This window comes from Nannospalax galili, unplaced genomic scaffold (assembly GCF_000622305.1).
Source record: "Nannospalax galili isolate Female #2095 unplaced genomic scaffold, S.galili_v1.0 scaffold2660, whole genome shotgun sequence".
NCBI classification, from domain to species: Eukaryota; Metazoa; Chordata; class Mammalia; order Rodentia; family Spalacidae; genus Nannospalax; species Nannospalax galili.
Window position 1 is genome coordinate 221,158 of NW_008345902.1, and position 21,022 is coordinate 242,179.

General features: G+C 46.2%; 1 protein-coding gene across 2 annotated transcripts in view; it reads right to left on the reverse strand.

The window, feature by feature from the left end:
• The window catches only part of Spire2 (spire type actin nucleation factor 2), a 40,255-nt gene that overhangs the window by 15,843 nt on the left and 3,390 nt on the right, over positions 1 to 21,022 (reverse strand). For both annotated transcript variants that reach the window (XM_008842144.2, XM_008842145.1), the window contains exons 2-5: positions 11,774 to 11,817; positions 4,650 to 5,006; positions 2,144 to 2,224; positions 1,864 to 2,028 (exon numbers count right to left, since the gene is read on the reverse strand). In XM_008842144.2, coding sequence (XP_008840366.1) covers positions 1,864 to 2,028; positions 2,144 to 2,224; positions 4,650 to 5,006; positions 11,774 to 11,817 — 647 coding nt within the window. The remainder of the gene's footprint in view (positions 1 to 1,863; positions 2,029 to 2,143; positions 2,225 to 4,649; positions 5,007 to 11,773; positions 11,818 to 21,022) is intronic.

Genomic DNA, 21,022 nt, shown 5'->3' on the forward strand with positions numbered 1-21,022 from the left:
AGCAGATACGTGGATATTCTAGTTTGCTTTCTGGTACTGTGATAAAAAAAACACTCTGGGGGGCTGGAGAGGTGGCTCAGCAGTTAAGAACACTGGTTGTTCTCGAAGAAGACCTGGGTTCAAATCCCAGCACCCACATGGCAGCTAACAACTGTCCATAACTCCAGTTCCAGGGGATCCAATGACCTCTTCTGTCCTCCACGGGCATTGCACGAAATGGGTGCACTTACCTACACGCAGGCAATACAAGCATACACATAAAATAAAAATAAAGAACAAAAACAAAACAAAACAAAAAAACACTCTGACCAATGCCAGGTGTGGTGGCACGTGCTGTTAATCCCAGCACTCAGGAGGCAGAGGCAGGCAGATCTCTGTGAGATCAAGACTAACCTGGTCTACACAGTGAATTCCAGGCCAGCTGGATCTACAGAAGACCCTGTCTAAAAAAAAAAAAAAAAAAAAAAAAAAAAAAAAAAAAAAAAAAAGGGTTTATTTGGCTGACAGCTCAAAGTCTATCATCAAGGGAAGGGAAGAGCTGCAGCACAGACCATGGAAGACGGCTACTTACTGGCTTGCTCCTCCTGACTTGCCCCACTACCTTATACAGCCCAGGCCCACCTGCCCAGGGATGGCATTGCCCACAGTGGGGTGGGTCCTCCTGTATCAATTAATAATTAAGAAAATGCCTAACAGATATGTCCACAGGCCAATCCAATGAAGGTAGTTCTTTGCAGTTCCCTTTTCCCAGGTGACTCTAGTTGTGCCTAATTGACAAAAAAATAACCAGCACAATGGGCCATACCCAACAGTGGCAGCAGCATCCAAAGTGAATGACCCTCTAAACTCAGGTGCCTGAGTTTCTTGAACCTCAGATTCTTTGGGAAATGGGGTCAGTAGGTCCTACCTCACAGATGGTCTTAAGAATGAAATTAATTTCTTCATATAAAATTCTTTTTTTTGGTCTTTTTGAGACAGGGTCTCCCTGTAGCCCAGGCTGTCCTGGAACTCACTATGTAGACCAGGCTGACCTTGAACTCACAGAGATCTGCCTGCCTCTGCCTCCCAAGTGCTGGGATTAAAGGCGTGTGCCACCATGCCCAGCATAAAATTCTAAGAGGGGCTGGAGAGATGTCTCAGCAGTTAAAAGCACTGACCACTCTTGCAGAGGACCCACATGATGGCTGACAACCATCTGAAATTCCAGTTCCTGGGGATTCGATGCCCTCTTCTGGCCTCCATGGGCATTGCATGACATGGGTGCACTTACATACATGCAGGTAATACATTCATACACATAAAAAAATTTTTAAATTAAAAAAATAGGCTGGGTGTGGTGGTACACGCCCTTAATCCCAGCACTAAGGAGGCAGAGGCAGAGGCAGAGGCAGGCAGATCTCTGTGAGTTCGAGGCCAGCCTGGTATCCATAGCAAATCCAGGCCAGCTAGGGCTACAGGGAGATCCTGTCGCAAAAAGACCAAAAAGAAAAAAAAAAAAAGGTAAAATATTAAACAATTCTAAGAGCAATGCTACTGCACACAAAGCATGCAAAAATGTATGTTAATAGGAAAAATATTGCAGCTGGTTCTTAGGGCCTCTCCTGATCCTTTAGAACCTTCTCCTTGCCCTAGTCACATTGTGTTCCCAACACACTTGAGCTGTGGAAAATGACCACATCTGCCTTATTCATATCTGCAGGCCAGTATTAGGCTCTATATGCAGCACAAGGAACAAAGCTAACAGGGGCAGCAGGGTAACCACTGGTGGATGGTAACTGGGCAACTACAGCAGAGGGCAGCAGGGCCAAGGCTATTGGTGGAGGGCAGTGAGGTCAGGGCCTCTATCAAAGAATAATAGCTCACCATGACCTTGCGCAGCTTATAGTTCCTGGCACGGATGTCCTGCATCAGCATCTCAAAGGGGGTGAGTTGGAACTCGGTGGGCAGTGGGTTGAACTCCTGCTCCTGTACCTTTTTGAGCTTTACTCCATGGCGCAGCTCCCTCATAAGCTGAACCCACAGCCGGGCCTGACCCCAGAAAAGGAAAATGGCTTCAGTCCCAAAACATAGTCCTCCCAGCACAGGCCCTTGGGGATGCACTGTGCTCTTCTCTATCCCAGGTCAGAAGAAGCCCACATCTTACCCAGTCTGTGTGTCCCAGGTGGTCAAGCTCAGCCAGAGGCTTCTCTACCTGCGGCTCATCCTCCCCCAGCTTCTGCAGCATCTGAGACCATATGTCTGGTTAGTTTGGAGGTGACAGAGGTGGACACAGCATGGCCCTGCCAACCCTGTCCAGCAAGGGGCACATCCCACCACCCATCTACCACCAAGACAGCTAAAAGGAGGCACAAGGGCACCCTGGCCTAGGATTTGGAGCTTGAGAAAATCTGGAAAAACCACACTATGGCCTTGGAACTGCACAGGGTATTTTTTGCATCTTCTCTGGTGGCTTCTCTTAGGGAGGACCTGGTGAGAGCTTAGTACCCTCGTGGCACCTTCTCCCATCTGATCCACATAACTCAGAATGCATTGTCCTTCAGAGGTGACAGATGCAGTACAGAAGCCCCCATCTGTGAAGCACTCCCTGTTGCCCTTCAGATCTCAATTCACACAGCACTTTAGGGATACCCTAGCCATGCCTCAGGTCCACCCATCCTTTTGGCTAATCCATGGCTGCTTCTCTATGCATGACTGCATGACCCCTACTAGAGATCACTCCAGGGACCAGCCTCTCAGAAGCCAGCTGTTTCCTTAGCTGTTGCTGTAAGTCTGGGACCCAGCACAATGTGGCAAGTGATAGGTCTTCAAACATGGGTGGACTGAATAGTGAGTGGGTGACAGGATGAGTTACCAACATGTCCTGGAAGACATTCCCAGGTATGACGTGCTGACATTATGGTGTGGGCCCAGGAAAGGTGCCAGGGACTCAGGCAACTGGAAATTTGAGGAAAGATGCTGGACGCACTGCCTTGGTGGTTCTGGATCTAAATGGCAGCCTAGAGCTTCTACTTTAAATAACTCCCCACTCTGGAGAAGCATCTGCCCTTCAGCAACCCTGGACCAACCAAACAGAACTGGTTACCCTGGCTTTCACCTTAAGCTATTTGCCAAACTGTTTTAAGGCACTAGAAAATGTTGCCAATTTGGAGCAACATAGAATGTGTGATTCTAATAATAATCCTGGTGGCAGGCTCCTGGGGCAAGGGGCATGACACTGAGCACCTGCTCCTGACCAAAATGCCAGCCCAGAGTAGCCCAGGTATGTATCCCCAGGACCCTGCTCTCTGTATCCCCATCACTCATTCCCTGAAAGTCTATGGAGTATGGAGATCTATGCTCCTGCTAAAGCAGTAACTGCTTTTTCTGGGTGAGGAATTGATATGACCAACAAAACAGGCCATGTTTAAGGAAGGAAAAAAGCCCAAAGACCACTTGCCAGCCATGGGGAATGTTGCAAGAGTCTCTAAGATGCCAAGGAGGTGGTGGGGTTTGAAGGAGTGGAAATAGAGCATCAGATTCTGGGTATGGACAGGGGGACCTCCAAATCTTGGCATGTGATGGTTGCAGGTGAGAATCAAACTGGGTCCCAAACCCAATTATTGGAATATCCCTAACAGAAACAAACAACAAAAAAGAAATAAATATGACAGAAAGGCCTGAGAGCCTGCTCAGGCCCTTGAGAGGTCAGGAAGCTGGCTATAACCCTTCTAAGCTACATGAAAAGAGATAGGTACAGGAAAAGGCAGGGTGGAATCAGGGGCCAGCATCAATTAACTTCAAAATTCATTTCTGCCACCTAAGCAAGAGAGAATGACTTGAATCTCACCTGACCTCTTCCAAGTTCCCACCTTCATCAGTGAACCTGTTTAATGTTGACAGGTACTCAGAAACCCCATTTTACAGAAAGTGATTCCCTTTGAGTAGCAGGAATAACTCCTCCAAAAAGGGGTAGTGACAGTGGAAAGAAGTGCCAACCCCTAACTCTGGGTCAGGGAAGGGCAGGGTAGCCTATGGGGAATCCAGCTCAGGAACCATCCCTACCCTAATACTGGCTCTGTGACTGGGATGAGGGACCCTGTCTCTCAAAGGTAGCATCTGCTCATCTGTGAGATGGGGAACAACCAAAGAATGAGGTAGGGCTGTGGTAGGCACCAAAAAATGCCCTGCAGGGGTTCTCGCCAACCCCAAATCTCCAAGCCCATGGGCCTGTGTGGTTCTGAAGGGTAAGAAGTTGCTGTCTTAACATCATATTTTCAGAAGAACTGGGACTTGGTGAGGTCACCCAGTAGGCAGTAAGCAGACCTCCCTCTTGCAGAAATAAAAGTGGGATCAAGGAAGGTAACAACTAATTCAGTGGCAATAGGAGTGATGCAGTAGAGACAGAAGCTGGAAGCTGCTCAACTGACTCCCTTCTCTGAAAACCTAGTGAAAACAAGGCATGAGGTTAAAATGTATGAAGTCTTCAGGGCAGTGCCCAGAACGGGGCTGGAGGGGCAAGTTATGAATAATCCTAGGAAGCTGCAGAGATAGGAAGGACCTTAAAACCTCTGTTGGGTAGACTGAGGGTGGGTCCCATCACCTCCCCTACCTCCACCCTCACACACCCCTACCCCCACACCCTCCAGTATGCAGCCCATCATTCTGCTCACCTCTTTGGCCTCACGCACCCTGAGCAGGAAGGCACGAAGTTCCAGTGTCTCCACAAAGAGAGCTCGGCATACTGCCTGGTAGTGGGCCTGTGCACCACGGGGGTCAGTAAGGCGTGCAGCGCACATCTGCATGGCCTGGGCGAAAGTGCGCACAGATCGGGGGCCACCTTCAGCCTCCTCCTCTTCCTCTGGACCCCCGTAGCCTTCATCTGCTGCCCCACAGTTGCTGTCCTCGCAATCGCTGTTGGCCATGAGGTCAATGAGCCGCTCCAGCTGTGGGCTGAGCTCTCTCTCTTCACTCTCATCTAATCCCCAGTCCAATGCCCGGTAGATAGCGAAGCCCAAAGACTGCACCATCTGCAGGACAGAGATGCAGTATGGTCACTGGAGTCAGTATCCTAAGCCACAAAGGGCCGTAGGGCCAGCAACCAGTAGCCAGCAACAAAAGGCATAGAGATGCTACACAGAATGATAGTCTGGGAGAGGAGAGGTCACAGGGCAGCTAAGAACAGTGGTATAGAAACAGCTATCTCTCTGTCTGAGGGGACTCATCATGGTACAAACACAACGTGGACCAAACAGTACAGCCACTTTGGAAAACAGAAATTTTTTTTTAATTTTTATTTTATTTTTAATGTGTATGAGTGTATTGCCTACGTGTCTGTAAGTGCACCTGTGTTGTGCAATGCCCACAGAGGTCAGAAGAAGCTTAAGTATTTGAACACTTAGTCAATTATATAATAATTTTTTTATATAAGGTCTCACTACATGGCCCAGGCTGGCCTCAAATTTTTATTTATTTATTCGTATTTTATGTGCATAAGTGTTAGTCTGCAGTATACAACTGCACCTGTGTTGTACAATGCCTATGGAGGTCAGAAGAGGGCATCAAATTCCCTGGAATTGGAGTTAGGGATGGTTGTTAGCTGCCATGTGAGTACTGAGAACTGAACCTGGGTCCTCTGCAAGATCAGCCAGTGCTCTTAACCACTGAGCCATCTTTCCAGTCTCTGGCCTCAAATTTTTGATCCTCCTGTCTTAGCTTCCTAAGCACTAGGGATTATAAGCGTATGCCACCATGCCTAGAAATAATTCTACTTATGTATTCATTCATTTATTATTTATTTATGTATGTATGTATGTATGTATGTATGTATGTGCATGAGTGTTATGCCTACTTGTATATAACTACACCTGTGCTGTGCAGTGCTCGAGGAGGACAGAAGAGGGCACTGGATCCTCTGGAATTGGAGTTATGGATGGTTGTTAGCCCCCATGTGGGTGCTAGAATTGGAACCCAGGTCTTCTGCAAGAACAGCCAGTGTTCTTAACCACTGAGCCATCTCTCCAGCCCTATAATAATTCTTTTTTTAAAAACACATTAAAGGTCTTTTTTTAAGGGAGGAGGGCTGAGACAGGGTCTCTCTGTAGACCCAGCTGACCTGAACTCACTATGTAGACCAGGCTGGCCTCAATCTCACAGAAATCAACCTGCCTCTGCCTCCCGAGTGCTAGAATTAAAGGTGTGTACTATCACACCGGGACCACATTAAGGATCTTTGAGGTCTTGCTGTAGAGTCCTCTGAACTCAGTATTTCTCCATTCCACTTGGCACGGAACCCTGCCTTCACAGTTTACGGTCAGTGTCTGCAGAATGCAATGGAGGATGTTTCCTGGTGTTCACCATCCAGATACTACCTGCGCCCTGACTCTCCCTGACCACAGGCCCATGTGCCCCCCACCCACCCAACCATTGTCCTGTTTGCCTAGATAGAGGAGCATTACACTGGACCACCAGTACAGCTAAATACATAAGGGGAATAACAGTACCCCTAGTTTGTATAGCACTTGTTTTAAGGGGCTTTCATAAAACTGGGTGAGGTGATACAGGCCTATGATCCCAGCATTTGGGAGGCTGAGGTAAGGAAATCCTGGCCTTGAGGTCAGCCTGGGCTATATTATGAGAGACTCCCTCAAACCAAATAAATAAAATAAAAGACTTACAGGCTGGATTTAGTGACACAATCTTGTAATCCAAGTTACTCAAGAGGCTGAGGCAGGAAGACTGCAAGTTCAAGAGCCTGGACTACAGGGCAAGTTCCAGGCCATCCTGGGCAATTTAGTACGAACCTGTCTTAAAATAAAAAGGCACAGGAGCTGAAGAGATGTCTCAGTGGTTAAGAGCACTTGCTGCTCTTCAGGAGGACCCAGGTTCAGTTCCTAGTATGCACATGGTGGCTTACAACCATCTCTAACTCCAGGTCCAGAGGATCTGATATACTTTTCTGGCCTCCACGGGCATCAGGCACACACTTATACATTCGTGCAGGCAAAACATTCATACACTTTTTTTTTTTTTTTGGTCTTTTTGAGACAGGGTCTCCCCTATGGTCCCAACTGGCCTATGACTCAGTATGTAGACCAGGCTGGCTTTGAACTCGCAGAGATCCACCTTCCTCTGCCTCCCGAGTGCTGGGATTAAAGGTATGCGCCACCATACCCGGCTTCATACACATTTTTTTTTAAGCATAAACTAGGTCTGAAGATGTAGTTAAGTGGTAGAATACTTGTCTACAAGTACGCAAGACCCAAGGATCAATCCCCAATACTACTGAATGTCTTTTATATTTTCCTGTTATAAAGAGAATATTAGGGCTGGAGAGATGGCTCAGCAGTTAAGAACACTGGCTGTTCTTGCAGAAGACCCAGGTTTGGGGAGCTGGAGAGATGGCTCAGTGGTTAAGAACACTGACCGTTCTTGCAGAAGACCCAGGTTCAAATTCCAGCACCCACATAGCAGCTAACAACTGTCCGTAACTCCAGTTCCAGGGGATATGACCGCTTCTTCTGTCTTCTTCAGGCATTGCATGACATGGATGCACTTACCTACATGCAAGCAATACACGCACACACATAAAATAAAAATAAAATAATATTTTTTTAAAAAAGAGAATATTAAAGGTATATACATGCAAAAGTAACAGGTCTGCCAGGTTAGACACTGTGCTGAGCCAGTGAAAAATTCATCCCATTGAACCTGACAACAACCCACTGACACAGCCTCTCATTCATACGTAGATCTGACTTTCTGTGCTATGCTCTAAGCTTTGTGTCACACTGCTAGGCTGAGAGGGACTGTAGCAGATGGAACCACAGCCTCATCAGGTCACTGTCCACTCTCTGGAGCCACCTTGCCCCAGTGGCCTTTCCACTCATTTATGACTGACCTATCACCACTGGTATCCCAGGGAACATGAACCTGAGCCAGTCAAAATAAGAACAGGTGGAATCAGGCAAGGGATAAGGTTTGGGGTCCTGCAGAGATGTCTTGAGCCTGAAGGGTCTGGAAAAGGTAACCCTTGACTCAGGAGGAATGGAAGGAAGGGTAAGGCCACAGTAGAGCAAAGCCCCAGCCAACCCTCAGGGCAGCCCTCATCCTAGTCTTATTTTTAGGCAGGTTATAGTCACAGACTGGGTCCAAGGCACACCCTTGAATGTAGAGTGAGAGAGCATGGCAGCTAACATCTAATGGCTGGTCACACCTGACAGGTGGTAGACAGGGCTTTGGCCGGGGGACAGGGTAGAGGGCCCAATGACAGTGGAGTTTCCAGAGAATACCTCAGGACCAGTCCTAAGTATAACAATGAAAAAGGAAGGCTGGCAAGGTAAAGTGACAGAGGCATGGAAAGTCTCTAGTCTGCTTCAGAGCTCTGTGATGCTTAGTCATGTGGCACTAACAGGGTCTCCAATGGAAACCACATGACCCCATGGGGCAAGACAGACTTGTGAGAGGCACGTAAGGAAGCCCTCCAACCTCTTCCACCCTAGGATGCACATTGTGAAGAAGCACCCCAATCCATCCAGTCCTCCCTCTCTTTTTCCTGGTTTCTGGTCTCAACTAGCAACAAGTCAGAGAAAGGGTTAATTCCAGCCAACCCTCTTATCTGATAGCTGATGGCTGCTTTGGTAAAAGCTTTTCTGTACCCCAAGTTACTGGAAACTTTCTCTGAAAGGCAATGTTTTCCATAAGGAAAGCCTGGGCAGCTGGCCAGCCTTAGGACCTCCAGCCCTACACGTTCAGGCATGGCCAGGAGCCTGGACTTGCCTGTGACTGGCAATTAATGAAACCCAAGTAGCCAGAATGAAGCTTAAATGTTAAGTGGCTCCCCTTACCCTAGTTCCTGGGAATAGGGCTCTCAGGTTAACCTGTGGGCCTCTGAGAAGAACAGTCCATATGGGATTCCTTCATTCAAAGTTCCTTATAAGTATTTTTATGATGTTTAACAACAGCCAACATGCCTGGCTTTCCCTATTTACCTTTTTGTTTTATTTATTTTATTTTTCTATTAGTCCTTTCTCTCTTTTTTTGGTCTTTTTGAGACAGGGTCTCCCTGTAGCCCCAGCTGGCCTGGAACTCACTATGTAGACCAGGCTGGCCTTGAACTCACAGAGATCCGCCTGCCTCTGCCTCCCGAGTGCTGGGATTAAAGGCATGGGCCACCACGCCCGGCATCCTTTTATTTTTATCTTATGAGTGTATTGCCTGCATGTGTGTAAGTGCACTCATGTAATACAATGCCCATGGAGGTCAGAAGATGTTGGATCCCCTGGAACTGGAGTTACAGATGGTTGTTAGCCACCATGTGGGTGCTGGGAATCGAACCTGGGTCCTCTGCAAGAGCAGTCAGTGCTCTTAACCTCTTACCCACCTCTCTAGCCCTTTATTTTATTTTTTCAATGAATGATGTATCTGTTTGTTTTGCTTTTTTTTTTTTTTGGTGTTTAGAGAGATAGAGTCTGACTATGTAGCCCTGGCTAGCCTGGAACTCTCTATGTAGACCAGGCTGGCCTCGAATTCACAGAGATCCTTTGAAAAGTCTTTGGGTGGTAGGCAGCAGCTGCACTTCTGTGGACTCTGGACAGTAAGGGCCCGCTGAACTCGAAGCCCGGCAGTACTGTACTGAGAAATAAACTATCTAGAATATTATACAGCAGGAAACACAGATGTCTGACATCCATACAACAATGCAGATTATCTTTGGAATACAGGTTTTTCCTCCCCCAAATCTCAGCTAATTATACATAGAAAAATACTCACAAGCAACACTTAGCAGGGTTGCTTAGATGGCAACATTCCAAAGTGGCAGGGGTATTTTGTCACTGACGTTAAGAACTATGTGTGGTAGTAAGAAACAGCACACAGATTTTGGGCTGGCTTTATTGTTATTTTTACATAACAGATCGAATATCCTCTTGGTCTGTGCTGACCTCATCCTTGGAATGTCACTATGTTTAATATATAAATACAGGAGTTTCTTCCCTCCCTTCCTTCTTTCTTCCCTTCATTCCTTCCTAATTATCTTTCCTTTATTTTTCTTCAAAGCGTCAGTCTCCTAAGTAGCTGGAATTACATGTGTTTACCACTGCATCCAGCTCTATTAATTATTATTGTATCAAAATTATGGTTTAAAAAGGCAATGAGCCGGGTGTGATGGTGCACGCCTTTAATCCCAGCACTCAGGAGGCAGAGGCAGGAGGGTCTCTGAGAGTTCAAGTCCAGCCTGGTCTACACAGTGAGTTCCAGGACAGCTGGGACTACAGGGAGACCCTGTCTCAAAAAGACCAAAAAAAAAAAAGCAATGAAAAGCCAGGTGTGGTGGTGCACGCCTTTAATCCTAGCACTCAGGAGGCAGAAGCAGGTGGATCTCTGTAAAAATGAGGCCAACCTGGCCTACCCACTGAGTTTCAGGCCAGCTGTGGCTACAAGGAGACCCTGTCTCAAAAAGGCTAAATAAATAAATACAAAAAGGCAGCGAAGTCAGTATGGTGGTGCAAGCCTTTAATCCCTGCACCCCAAATGCAGAAAGAGGTGAATCCCTGTGAGTTCCAGGCCAACTAGTCTACATAGGGAGTTCAAGCCAGCCAGGACTACATATAGTGAGACCCTGTCTCAAAAAACAAATAAAAGATATAAGTGAAGTAAACAGATACATTACTCACTGAAAAAAATAAAATAAATAAAACAAAAAGGCAGGTAGGGAAAGCTAGGCATGTTGGCATGTGCCTGTAATCCCAGCACTTGGGAGACTGAGGCAGGAGGATCACTATACAAAGCCTCAGTCTCAGCTACATAGCAAGTCTGAGGCAAGCATGGATTACACAAGACCCTGTAAAACAACAAGGGGGTAGACAAATGGCTCAGTGGTTAAGAGCACCAGCTGCTCTTGCAGAGGATCTGGGTTCAGTTCCTAGCACCTACATGGCTGTAACTCCAGCTCCAAGGGATCCAATGCCCTCTTCTAGCTGCTGTGGGCATTGCATGCACCTGGTGTGCCTACATATATTCAGGCAAAACACTTAAACACATGAAATAAAAATAAATTTTAAAATTACACAACAACAATGAAAACAAACATCAAATTCAGACCATTTCCTCAGGCCAGTAGGTGGAAAGGAAGGAGACACAGGGAAAGCTTTGAGTTGTAGGCATTGGTCATTGGCCAGTTTCTCTTCTGTCCACAAAATCCACACCTAGCCCTGAGTTCCATGCCCTGTGAAGCCAACCTTGCAGACCACATCACTTTCTAGAGGGTCACAGAATGGGGCCAGCAACACTGTCTTCCTCATTCCCCTGGTATAGAAGTGGGATCAGTATCCAGGGCTCTGACCACACTAGATTCCTTACTGTGCCTGTCCTCTGTGAATGGCTTCTTCATCAACTCTCCTTGGTTAAAATCTGTGTGTGTGTGTGTGTGTGTGTATGTGTGTGTGTAATATTTATTTACTTCTATTTTATGGATATGAGTGTTTGCCTGCAATATGCATGTGCATTTTGTACATGCCTGGTACTGGCATAGGTCAGAAGAGGGCATTAGATTCCCTGGAACTGAAGTTACTGATGGTTGTGAGGGGCCATGTGGGTGCTGAGAACTGAACCCAGGTCCCTTGCAAGAGTAGAAAGCGCTCTTAACCACTAGGTCATCTCTCCAGCCCACTTTTATGTATTTTATCTGTGTCTTGCCTTACTGACACAATTCTATAACTTTGTATACATTATGACTTACATTATGCAATACAGGCAAATTTTATTATGCATCAAGTAATATAAAATTGCTTTTAAATACCTGGGCTTCTGAGCTGGCTGGTGGTACCACCATGGTTGTGGGCTCTGCAGGAGAAAACAATCAAGGTTATATTGGAAGCCCCGGGACCCTGACAGACAAGACTGTTCACCCATTCTCCCTAAGCTCCATCTCTCCAGGACACACAACACACCCCCAAAGTAACACTAGAAAGCTCACAACAGGCTGAGCTACCTGATCCTTTGAATAGAAACCTCAACGCCTAGTTTAAGCCAGTTCTGGGAAAGACTCAGGCTACAGATCCAAAAGTGATACAGACCTGTTCTCAGATACGTGATGGTCCCCTGGTCTATGACGATGGTGCAGGGGAGAAAGTTAAGGCTGGGGGAGAGCCAACAAGGTCCTGCAACTGAGGACAGCTGCCATGAAAGAAGATGCTCAGCTGTCACTGCAGGGAAAACCCATGACCTGAAATGGGTACTCCAGTTCCCCAGAGCCAAGGTCCTGTGCCCCAGGCCACAGCAGGCAAATGAAAAACCCTGGTTCAATGGTTAAATAAACCCATTTCAGATGGCAGCCCCTTGGTTTGGGGTTTTTCCAATGGAGCTTCTCAAAGAAAGAGTCCCTGGGTTAAAGGGCAGGTAGAAGCTGGACTCTGTTTTATTTACTAAACACATCACTGATAAATACCAAACAGTGAGTTAGCATTTTCAAGAACTCATGTATCCTAGCTACCAACCAGGAGGCAGATAGCTCCAGCACCCATTTTACAGATGAAGTGATGCAGGCAAAAGGGTAAACCCCTTGGCTCCAGCCTCTTCTGTCCTCCACATTGCATGACACTGGTGCACTTACCTACCTGCAGGCAATACACACAAATACATAAAATAAAAATAATAAATAAAAAATATTTAGCCAGGCGTGGTGGTACACACCTTTAATCCCAGCCCTTGGGAGGCAGAGGCAGGCGGATCTCTGTGAGTTCAAGACCAACCTGGTCTAAATAGTGAGTTCAAGGCCAACCTGGTCTACATAGTGAGTTCCAGGCCAGCTGGGGCTACAGGGAGACCCTGTCTCAAAAGGACCAAAAAAAAAAAAAAGAGTGCTAGGAACTGAACCTGGGTCCTGTGCAAGAGCAGCAAGCACTCTTAACCACAGAGCCATCTCTCCAGCTCCCCCCACACCCTTTTTAAGTTTTAATTAATTTTTATTTTATGAGTGTTTTGCCTGCATATATATGTAAGTGTACCCCTGTCATGCAATGCCTGAAGGGGCCAGAAGAGGATGTTGGATCACCTGAAACTGGACTTAGGAGTGATTGTTTGCCATCATGTGGGTGCTGGGAACCAAAACCTGGGTCCTCTGCAAGCGCTTTTAACCACAAGAGTGCTTTTAAGCACTGAGTCGTCTCTCTAGTCTTATTGTTTTTGGTTTTGAGACCAGGTCTCAGCAGGTAGCCCAGGATGTCCATGAGCTCATGACTTTACTGCTTTCCCAGGGCTAAGTGCTGCCTTTCCAGTACTGGGATTAAAGGTGTGTGCCACTACACCCAGCTTCCATGATTTCTTCCCTTCTTAGGAAGAAACTGGAGCTCAGGCAGATTAAGATACTTAAGACCATGAAAATGATAAATAATGGAGATTGGACAAGGGGTTCTCATTATGTCTGTCATGGTAGGAGCTGGAAGCAGGACACCCAGTTTCCATCAGCATCATTTCCTGAGTTCTGCGGCCTCAGACTCAGCTTAGAACTCACTTCACCAGGAAGTGCATCCTCATCAAGAGAAGATAGCCACTCCAAATTCTTTTGTTAAAATAACAAATAAAGGCTTGGCATGGTGGCACATACCTTTAATCCCAGCTCCTGAGAGTCAGAAGCAGGCAGATTTAGGAGTTTGAGTCCAGCCTGCCTCATAGTGAGGTCCAGGCCAGCCAGGGCTACATAGTGAGACACTGTATTAATTGATGATTGATTGATTGATTGGTTGGTTGGTTGATATGACAGATTGATTGATAAATAGACAGCAAATGAGAACTCCAGAAGCCAGAGAGAGTTCTCATTGAAATGATCCTGTGTCTTGAGAATAGGAAGATAGATTTCATGTAGACAAAAGCAGCCTGTGGCTTCTGCAGCTCTAGCCCCTAATCCAGAAGGAGCTTCCAGGAAAGAAACATCTGCCCTACCTGGCACGCCAATCGTAGAAGGAGGAACTTGGCAGCCTGAGCCACCATCTGCCTTTGGGGAGCCAGCTGGCATCTGAGAGAACATGGTCAGATTCTGACCAGTCCATGGTTATCAGGCTGCAAGTGTCTGACTTCACTTCCTTATCTGAAGGACAGAAATGGCACCTGCCCAGCTGAACTCAGGGTGTCACCTCAAGGAAGAAATGAGGTAACAGACACAGAGATGGTTCCTAAAGTGCTATACCCAAAGGATGTGGCAAGCCGGGTCATGCAGTGGTGCAGAGTGGGACAACAGAACCTCCTGCTTTTACTCCCTTTTGGGTTTAGGGTCAAATCAGGGTTGGCTATGAGGGAACCAATGCAGTCTAAAAGATATGGTTCCCCTTTACTCAGCTGAAGGAGACTGCATGTTTTAGGGCGGCCTCTCCCTACACAAGGTGCACCCTTGTCTGGAATCCTGAGAGCTCCCTGCCTGGGCAACATAGAAAAGACTGTTTCAAATAAACAATCCAAGTAAGGTATCTTTTACACTGAGTTGACTTAAGGCCCTCACTGAGGGGAAAAGCAGAGGGTAGCCCCTGAATTTAGAAGGGGTACACATGCCTATGTACTAGTATCTACAAGAAACCCTCACATTGTTGGCAGCCTGTGAGAAAGGAGGATGGACAGGTGACGAAAAGACTCCCCCAAGGTCTTCCCTTTATACCTTCTGAATTTGGAGTCGTTTGGATCTTCCAGAGTCAAGAAATCAATTTGGGCAAATGAAAGCATAGCAACCACTTCATCATCCAGGTCAAGGTGCAGCCTGGAGTTCTGGAGCCAAAGGCTGTGTGACCTTGAGCAACAGCAGTCCCCAGTCATAAAAGGGATATCACCTACCATAAAGGTGCTTGTCAGGACTGAATGAAAACACACCCAGTGTCTGGCACTTAGTAACTACCCATACAGGCTTCTTCCAATGTCAAGACATGAACTGTAAAACTGAGTAATAACCAAGGCTAATCTGCCTTGGAAACCAGTGAAAGCCAAGAGGGAGAAACGCCCACAGGAAGCCACAGAGTCAGAGTCTTGTGCTTGTTTAGCAAACAGAGGGCTCTGTGGGGCAAAGGGATACAAGTGTGTCCCTCCTTTTGCTTCCGCAAATGGGTGGTGACTGATCCCAGAATTGAACTCAGCAGGCTTCTTGAAGCACTCATGCACTGTCCACACACTGCTCCCAGGAAGTATCTTCCTGAAGCAGGAACCCGGTCCAATAGGTGCCCATCTGGAGGTGATTGACATCAGCAGTGCTTGATACTAAGTCCTGCCAAGCCTGGAGGGATTATCTGACAAGGGGTGGGCCTGGCTTCTTTGCTCCTGTTGCATTTCCACATCCAACCCCTGGGGACATATCTGAGAACATCACCAAGAAGACCTCACCACTGGTTCCAGCAGGAAGACAGAGTACATGGAGTTGACAAGATTAGATTCCAGGACCAGAGAGATGGTTCAGCAGGTAAAAGTGCTTGTCATGCCTGACAGCCTGAGTCTGATCTCTAGAACTACAGTAGAAGGAGAGAACCAATTTCTGAAAGTCGTCCTCTAACTTCAACATGTATGCCATGGCACATTTGTGCTTACACTCACACACATCACATAGTAAAAATAGTAAGTAAAATAATTTTTAAAATATTTTTATCATTTTTATTTTATGTGTATGAGTGTATTGCCTGCATGTAGGTAAGTGCACCCGTGTTGTGCAATGCCCACGAGGACAGAAGAGGCCATTGGATTCCCTGGAACTGGAATTACAGACAGTTGTTAGCTTCCATGTGGGTGCTGGGATTCGAACCTGGGTCCTCTGCAAGAACAACCAGTGTTCTTGACCCCTGAGCCATCTCTCCAGCCCCAAACTCCCTCTTTTTAAAAATTATTTTACTTGGGGCTGGAGAGATGGCTCAGCAGTTAAGAACACTGGCTGTTCTTGCAGAAGACCCAGGTTTGAATCCCAGCACCCACATGGCAGCTAACAACTGTCAGTAACTTCAGTTCCAGGGGATTCGACAGCCTCTTCTGTCCTCCGTGGGTACTGCGTGACACGGGTGCACTTACCTACATGCAGGCAATACACTCATACACATAAGATAAAAATAATAATTTTTTTTAAAAAAAGAGGGCGTCTGTATTCCTTTAAAGGGCGGGGGGACATTGGTGAGATGGCTCAGGGGGTAAGGATGCTCTCTGCCAAGGCTGACAATCTCTTTGATCCCTGGAACCCACATGGTAGAAGGAGAGAACTAACTCCCACAAGTTGTGCTCTCTGACCTCCATTGTGTGCCATGGTCTGTGCATATACATACACATAAATGTTTAAAAAAAAAAAGATTAGATTCTAAATGAGGTATTCTCCCCATGGAGACAACCAGGAGCCACTTGGTCTTCACTCTTGTCCCAAAATGTTACTCCAGTCTATGATGCCAAAAGAGGGTAGTGAACTTGCCCAAGGTCACTGAAGTAAGATTGAACCCTGGACTAATCCAATTCTAGGCTGACACCCAGACTACAAATTGTTCTCTTCACTGACATCTGAATCTCCTGAAGATGAAACAGGTCACTTGGCACTGAAAGTGTTCTTGTTAGAGCTAGGGGACGATTCTTAGGGCTAAGGTATATAGAATCTAAATACAACACACCCACCAGCAGCGTTGGTGTTGCTGGGGAACTTGTCACCAATGTAGATTCTTTTTCCAGGCATGGTGGCACACACCTATAATCCTAGTACTTGGAAGGAGGAGGCAGAAATATTAAGAGTTTAAAGCCTGCCTCAGCTATGTATCAACTTCAAGCCCAAGCCTGGGTTAAACAAGACGCTGTTTTAAAAAACAAAACGACCGGACTGGTAAGATGGCTCAGGGGTAAAGGTACTAGCTGTCAGGCCTGAGGACAGGAGTTCAATCCCTGGGACCACATGATAGAAAAAGAGACCCAACTCTGATTTCCATATGTGCACAGTGGCACATGTGCACCCTCACGGATACACATATACGCATACACACAATAAATAAATAAATAAATAAATAAATAAATAAATAAATAAATAAATGAAAAGTTTTGGAGACAGGGTCTCCCTATAGCTCCAGCTGTCCTGGAACTTACTATGTAGACCAGGCTGGCCTTGAATTCACAGAGATCTGTCCGCCTCTGCCTCCCAAGTGCTGGGATTAAAGGTGTGTCCCACCATGCCTGGCAATTATAAAAAATTAAAAACCCTTGGAGCTGGGGAAATGGCTCTGTAATTAAGAGCATTTACTGTTCTTCCGGAGGACCTGGGTTTGGTTCCTATCACTCACATAGCAGCTAACAACCATCCATAACTCTAGTTCCAGTGGATCTGATGCCCTCTTCTTATCTTCACAGGCATTGCACACACGTGGCACACTTGCATACATGTAGGCAAAGCACTTGTACATGACCGGGCGTGCTGGCACACACTTTTGATCCCAGCACTTGGGAGGCAGAGGCAGGCAGAGCTCTGTGAGTTCAAGGCCAGCCTGGTCTATATAATGAGAGAGTGAGTTCCAGGCTAGCTGGGGCTACAGAAGCCTGTCTTCTCAAAAAGGCAAAACAGGGGCTGGAGAGATGGCTCAGTGGTTAAGCATACATATAAAAATTAATTGAAAAACAAAAAGGTGATAACAATTTTTAAAAATGTAGATTCCACGAGCATGGTGGCTTGAGCCTTTAATCTCAGCACTTGGGAGGCAGAGGCAGGCAGATCTCTGTGAGTTCAAGGCCAGCCTGGTCTACATAGCAAATTACAGGTCAGCTACAGGGAGATCCCTGTCTCAAAAGACAAAAAAAAAAAAAAAAAGTGTGGAGTCTTGGGCTTCCCAAGAGAGCTTGGTATAATATGCCCACCAATGACCAACAGGAAAGTTGCTAGTAGAATATACAATTCTAGAATATGAATGATGGTCCAAGGCCACAGGCAGCTGTGGAACACAGATTTCTGGGTCATGCAAAGATGACCTGATCTGGAACCTGAGAGAGGGAAATGGTAGGAAGGTGGCCTGACAGCAACCCCACCAAGACTTGGCTGAATGACACAGGGCACAGATCTCACAGCTCTGGGTGTGCCTTGTAGTAGTGATTCAAGAAGCTGTAGGCAGGAGCCATGTGAAAAGGACCTGATTCAAAGAACATGTTTCAACCACAAATATTCTGGCAGCCAGGAGACTCAGGAGGAGCAATTCTCTCCTCTGATAGCAGAATGTCTCCTTCCTAACTATTTCTGGATCCCCTCAGGATGACAAGGAACACCATCCTTGGACCGGGTCACACAACACTTCATTGCATGTGGCTGTGTTGAGTTATTTTTTTTAAAAGAAAGGCCAGCCTGGTGTGGTGGCACATGGCTTTAATCCCAGCACTTGGGAGGCAGAGGCAGGCAGATCTCTGTGAGTTCAAGGCCAGCCTGGTCTACATAGTAAGTTCCAGGACAGCTGAGGCTACAGGAGACCCTGTCTCAAAAAGACAAAAACAACAACAACAACAACAACAACAACAAAAACTATCAATAAATAAAGGGCAGCGAAATAGGCAGCCCTGGTTACTGGTGGAGCTCAGAGGCTTCAGTGGCCAAGAGCCAGGTTGTGGCTTCTCAACTACAGTGGTCCAGTGACATTCCTCAGAAGCCAAGGATCAACTTTAGCTCCTAATACACGTATGCATACACATAAAATAAAAATAATAAATAATAAAAAAATAAATAAAAGAGCAGAGTTGTATGTAAATGAGCATGAGCAGGGATTGGGGCAGTAAAGGGAGAAGAGACAACATGACCACTCACCCCCACTTCAGAGGAAAATGAGCAAATCCTAACAAGACCCAAGGTCTAGCCTCCATCTGTCTATGTGGGTTTCCTACAGGAAGAGATGACTAACTAGCAGACTTGGGCTGGTGGGCCAGGGAGCTATAGACAAAGCTAATGACCAAACCCTACTTGGGGAGTGGCCATGCTCCTTGAATAATCTACCCAGGAGCTTCAAGTAAACAAAGGCTAGTGAGAACACTGTGAGGTCTCTGACAACTAAACAAACTACATTTAAGGAATTAGCTTTGCCCCAGGAAACACAACTACCTGATGAAGTTTCTTATCTGGGTTTTTTAAAGTGAGTCTTTCCTCATCACGCAATTTTAGTAACTCAATGTTAACTTGCTTCCATTTTCCCACTTTAAAAAAAAAAAAGAAAGAAAGAGGCCAGGTACTATGACAATCTTAGCACTTGAGATTCCAATATTCAGGAGGCCGAGGCAGGAGGAACTCCACAAGTTTAAGAACATCCTGAGCTATATAGCAAATTGAAGACCAGCCAGCCTGGACTACATGATATCTTCTCTCAGAAAAAGAAAAAAAAATAGAAATAAAAATAAGGAGGCTAGGGAGGTGGTTTAATGAGTAAAATGCTTCCTGTACAAGCATGAAACCCGAGTTTTAATTTCCAGCACCCATGTGATAGCTAGGCTCAGCAGCACAGGTCTATAACCTGATCACCAGAGGATGTAGACAGGAGGATACCAGGGGCTCACTAGACAGCCAGTCTAGCCAAAATGGTGAGCTCCAGGTTCAATAAGAAACTCTGTCACAAAAAAATAAGGTAGGGGGGCTGGAGAGATGACTCAACAGTTAAGAGCACTTACTGCTCTTCCACAGGACCCAGGTTTGGTTGCCAGAACCTAAATGACTGCTTACAGTCATCTGTAGTTCCAGCTCCAGGGAAGCCAATGCCCTCTTCTGGCCTCCTCAGGCATTCTATTCATGTGGTGCATTTACATACTTACAGGCAAAATACTCAAACACATAAAATAAATAAATCTAAAAAAAAAGGTGGAGAAGCCACCTCTTACAAGTCATTGAGGAAGATAGACAGACATTAACCTCTGGCCTGCACACACACACACATACACACACAGTACATGGGTACCCACATCCACTTTTTTTTTTTTTTTTTGGTTTTTTTTTGAGACAGGGTCTCTCTGTAGCCCCAGCTGGCCTGGAACTCACTATGTAGACCAGGCTGGCCTTGAACTCACAAAGATCCACCTGCCTCTGCCTCCCAAGTGCTGGGATTAAAGGCATGTGCCACCATGCCTGGCCTACACCCACTTTTAAAAAATAAAATAAGGGACTGGAGAGATGGCTCAGCAGTTAAGAACTCTGGCTGTTCTTGCAGAAGACCCAGGTTCGAATCCCAGCACCCACATGGCAGCTAACAACTGTCCATAATTCCAGTTCCAGGGGATCTGACAGCCTCTTCTGACCTCTTGCTGGCATTGCATGACACGAGTGCACTTACATACATGCAGGCAATACACTCATACACATAAAATAAAAATAGCAAATAAAGTATATTTTAAAAAATAAATAAAAACAAACCCAAGTCAATAAATAAACAAGATTAGGGCTTTATTCTAGTCATCTTTCCTCCTCTTAGCTTGGAAAGGAAAATTACCCCTTGCATATTAACTTTCTTTTTCTTTTTTTTTTGGTCTTTTTGAGACAGGGTCTCTCTGTAGCCCCAGCTGTCCTAGAACTCACTATGTAGACCAGGCTGGCCTTGAACTCACAGAGATCCGCCTGCCTCTGCCTCCCGAGTGCTGGGACTAAAGGCATGCGCCACTACACCCGGCAACATGTTAACATTTTTTATTTCTCTGAATAAATTTAGTTGTTGATTTTTGGGGGTGGGGGGCAGGGTCTCATGTATCCCAGGCTGGTCTTGAACTTGTTATGAGGCAAATGATGACTTTCATAAGGTGATCTCCCTGCTTCAGCTTCTCCAATGCTGGGATTATAAGTGTGAGCTATTATGCCCAGCTTCCAAAGTTATTTTAAACATTTATCTGTTGCCTAGATTCACCAGAACTTTGAATGAGCAGTCAGGTATGAAAGACCCAGCATCCAATACAGCAGATCAAGAAACTCTATTAGTGGGGCTGAAAAAATTGCTCAGGGGTTAAAAGCACTTGCTGTTCTCAGCCAGGCATAGTAAGGCGCCTTTTAATCCCAGCACTAGGGAGGCAGAGGCAGGTGGATCTCTGTGAGTTCAAGGTCAGCCTGGTCTAAAAA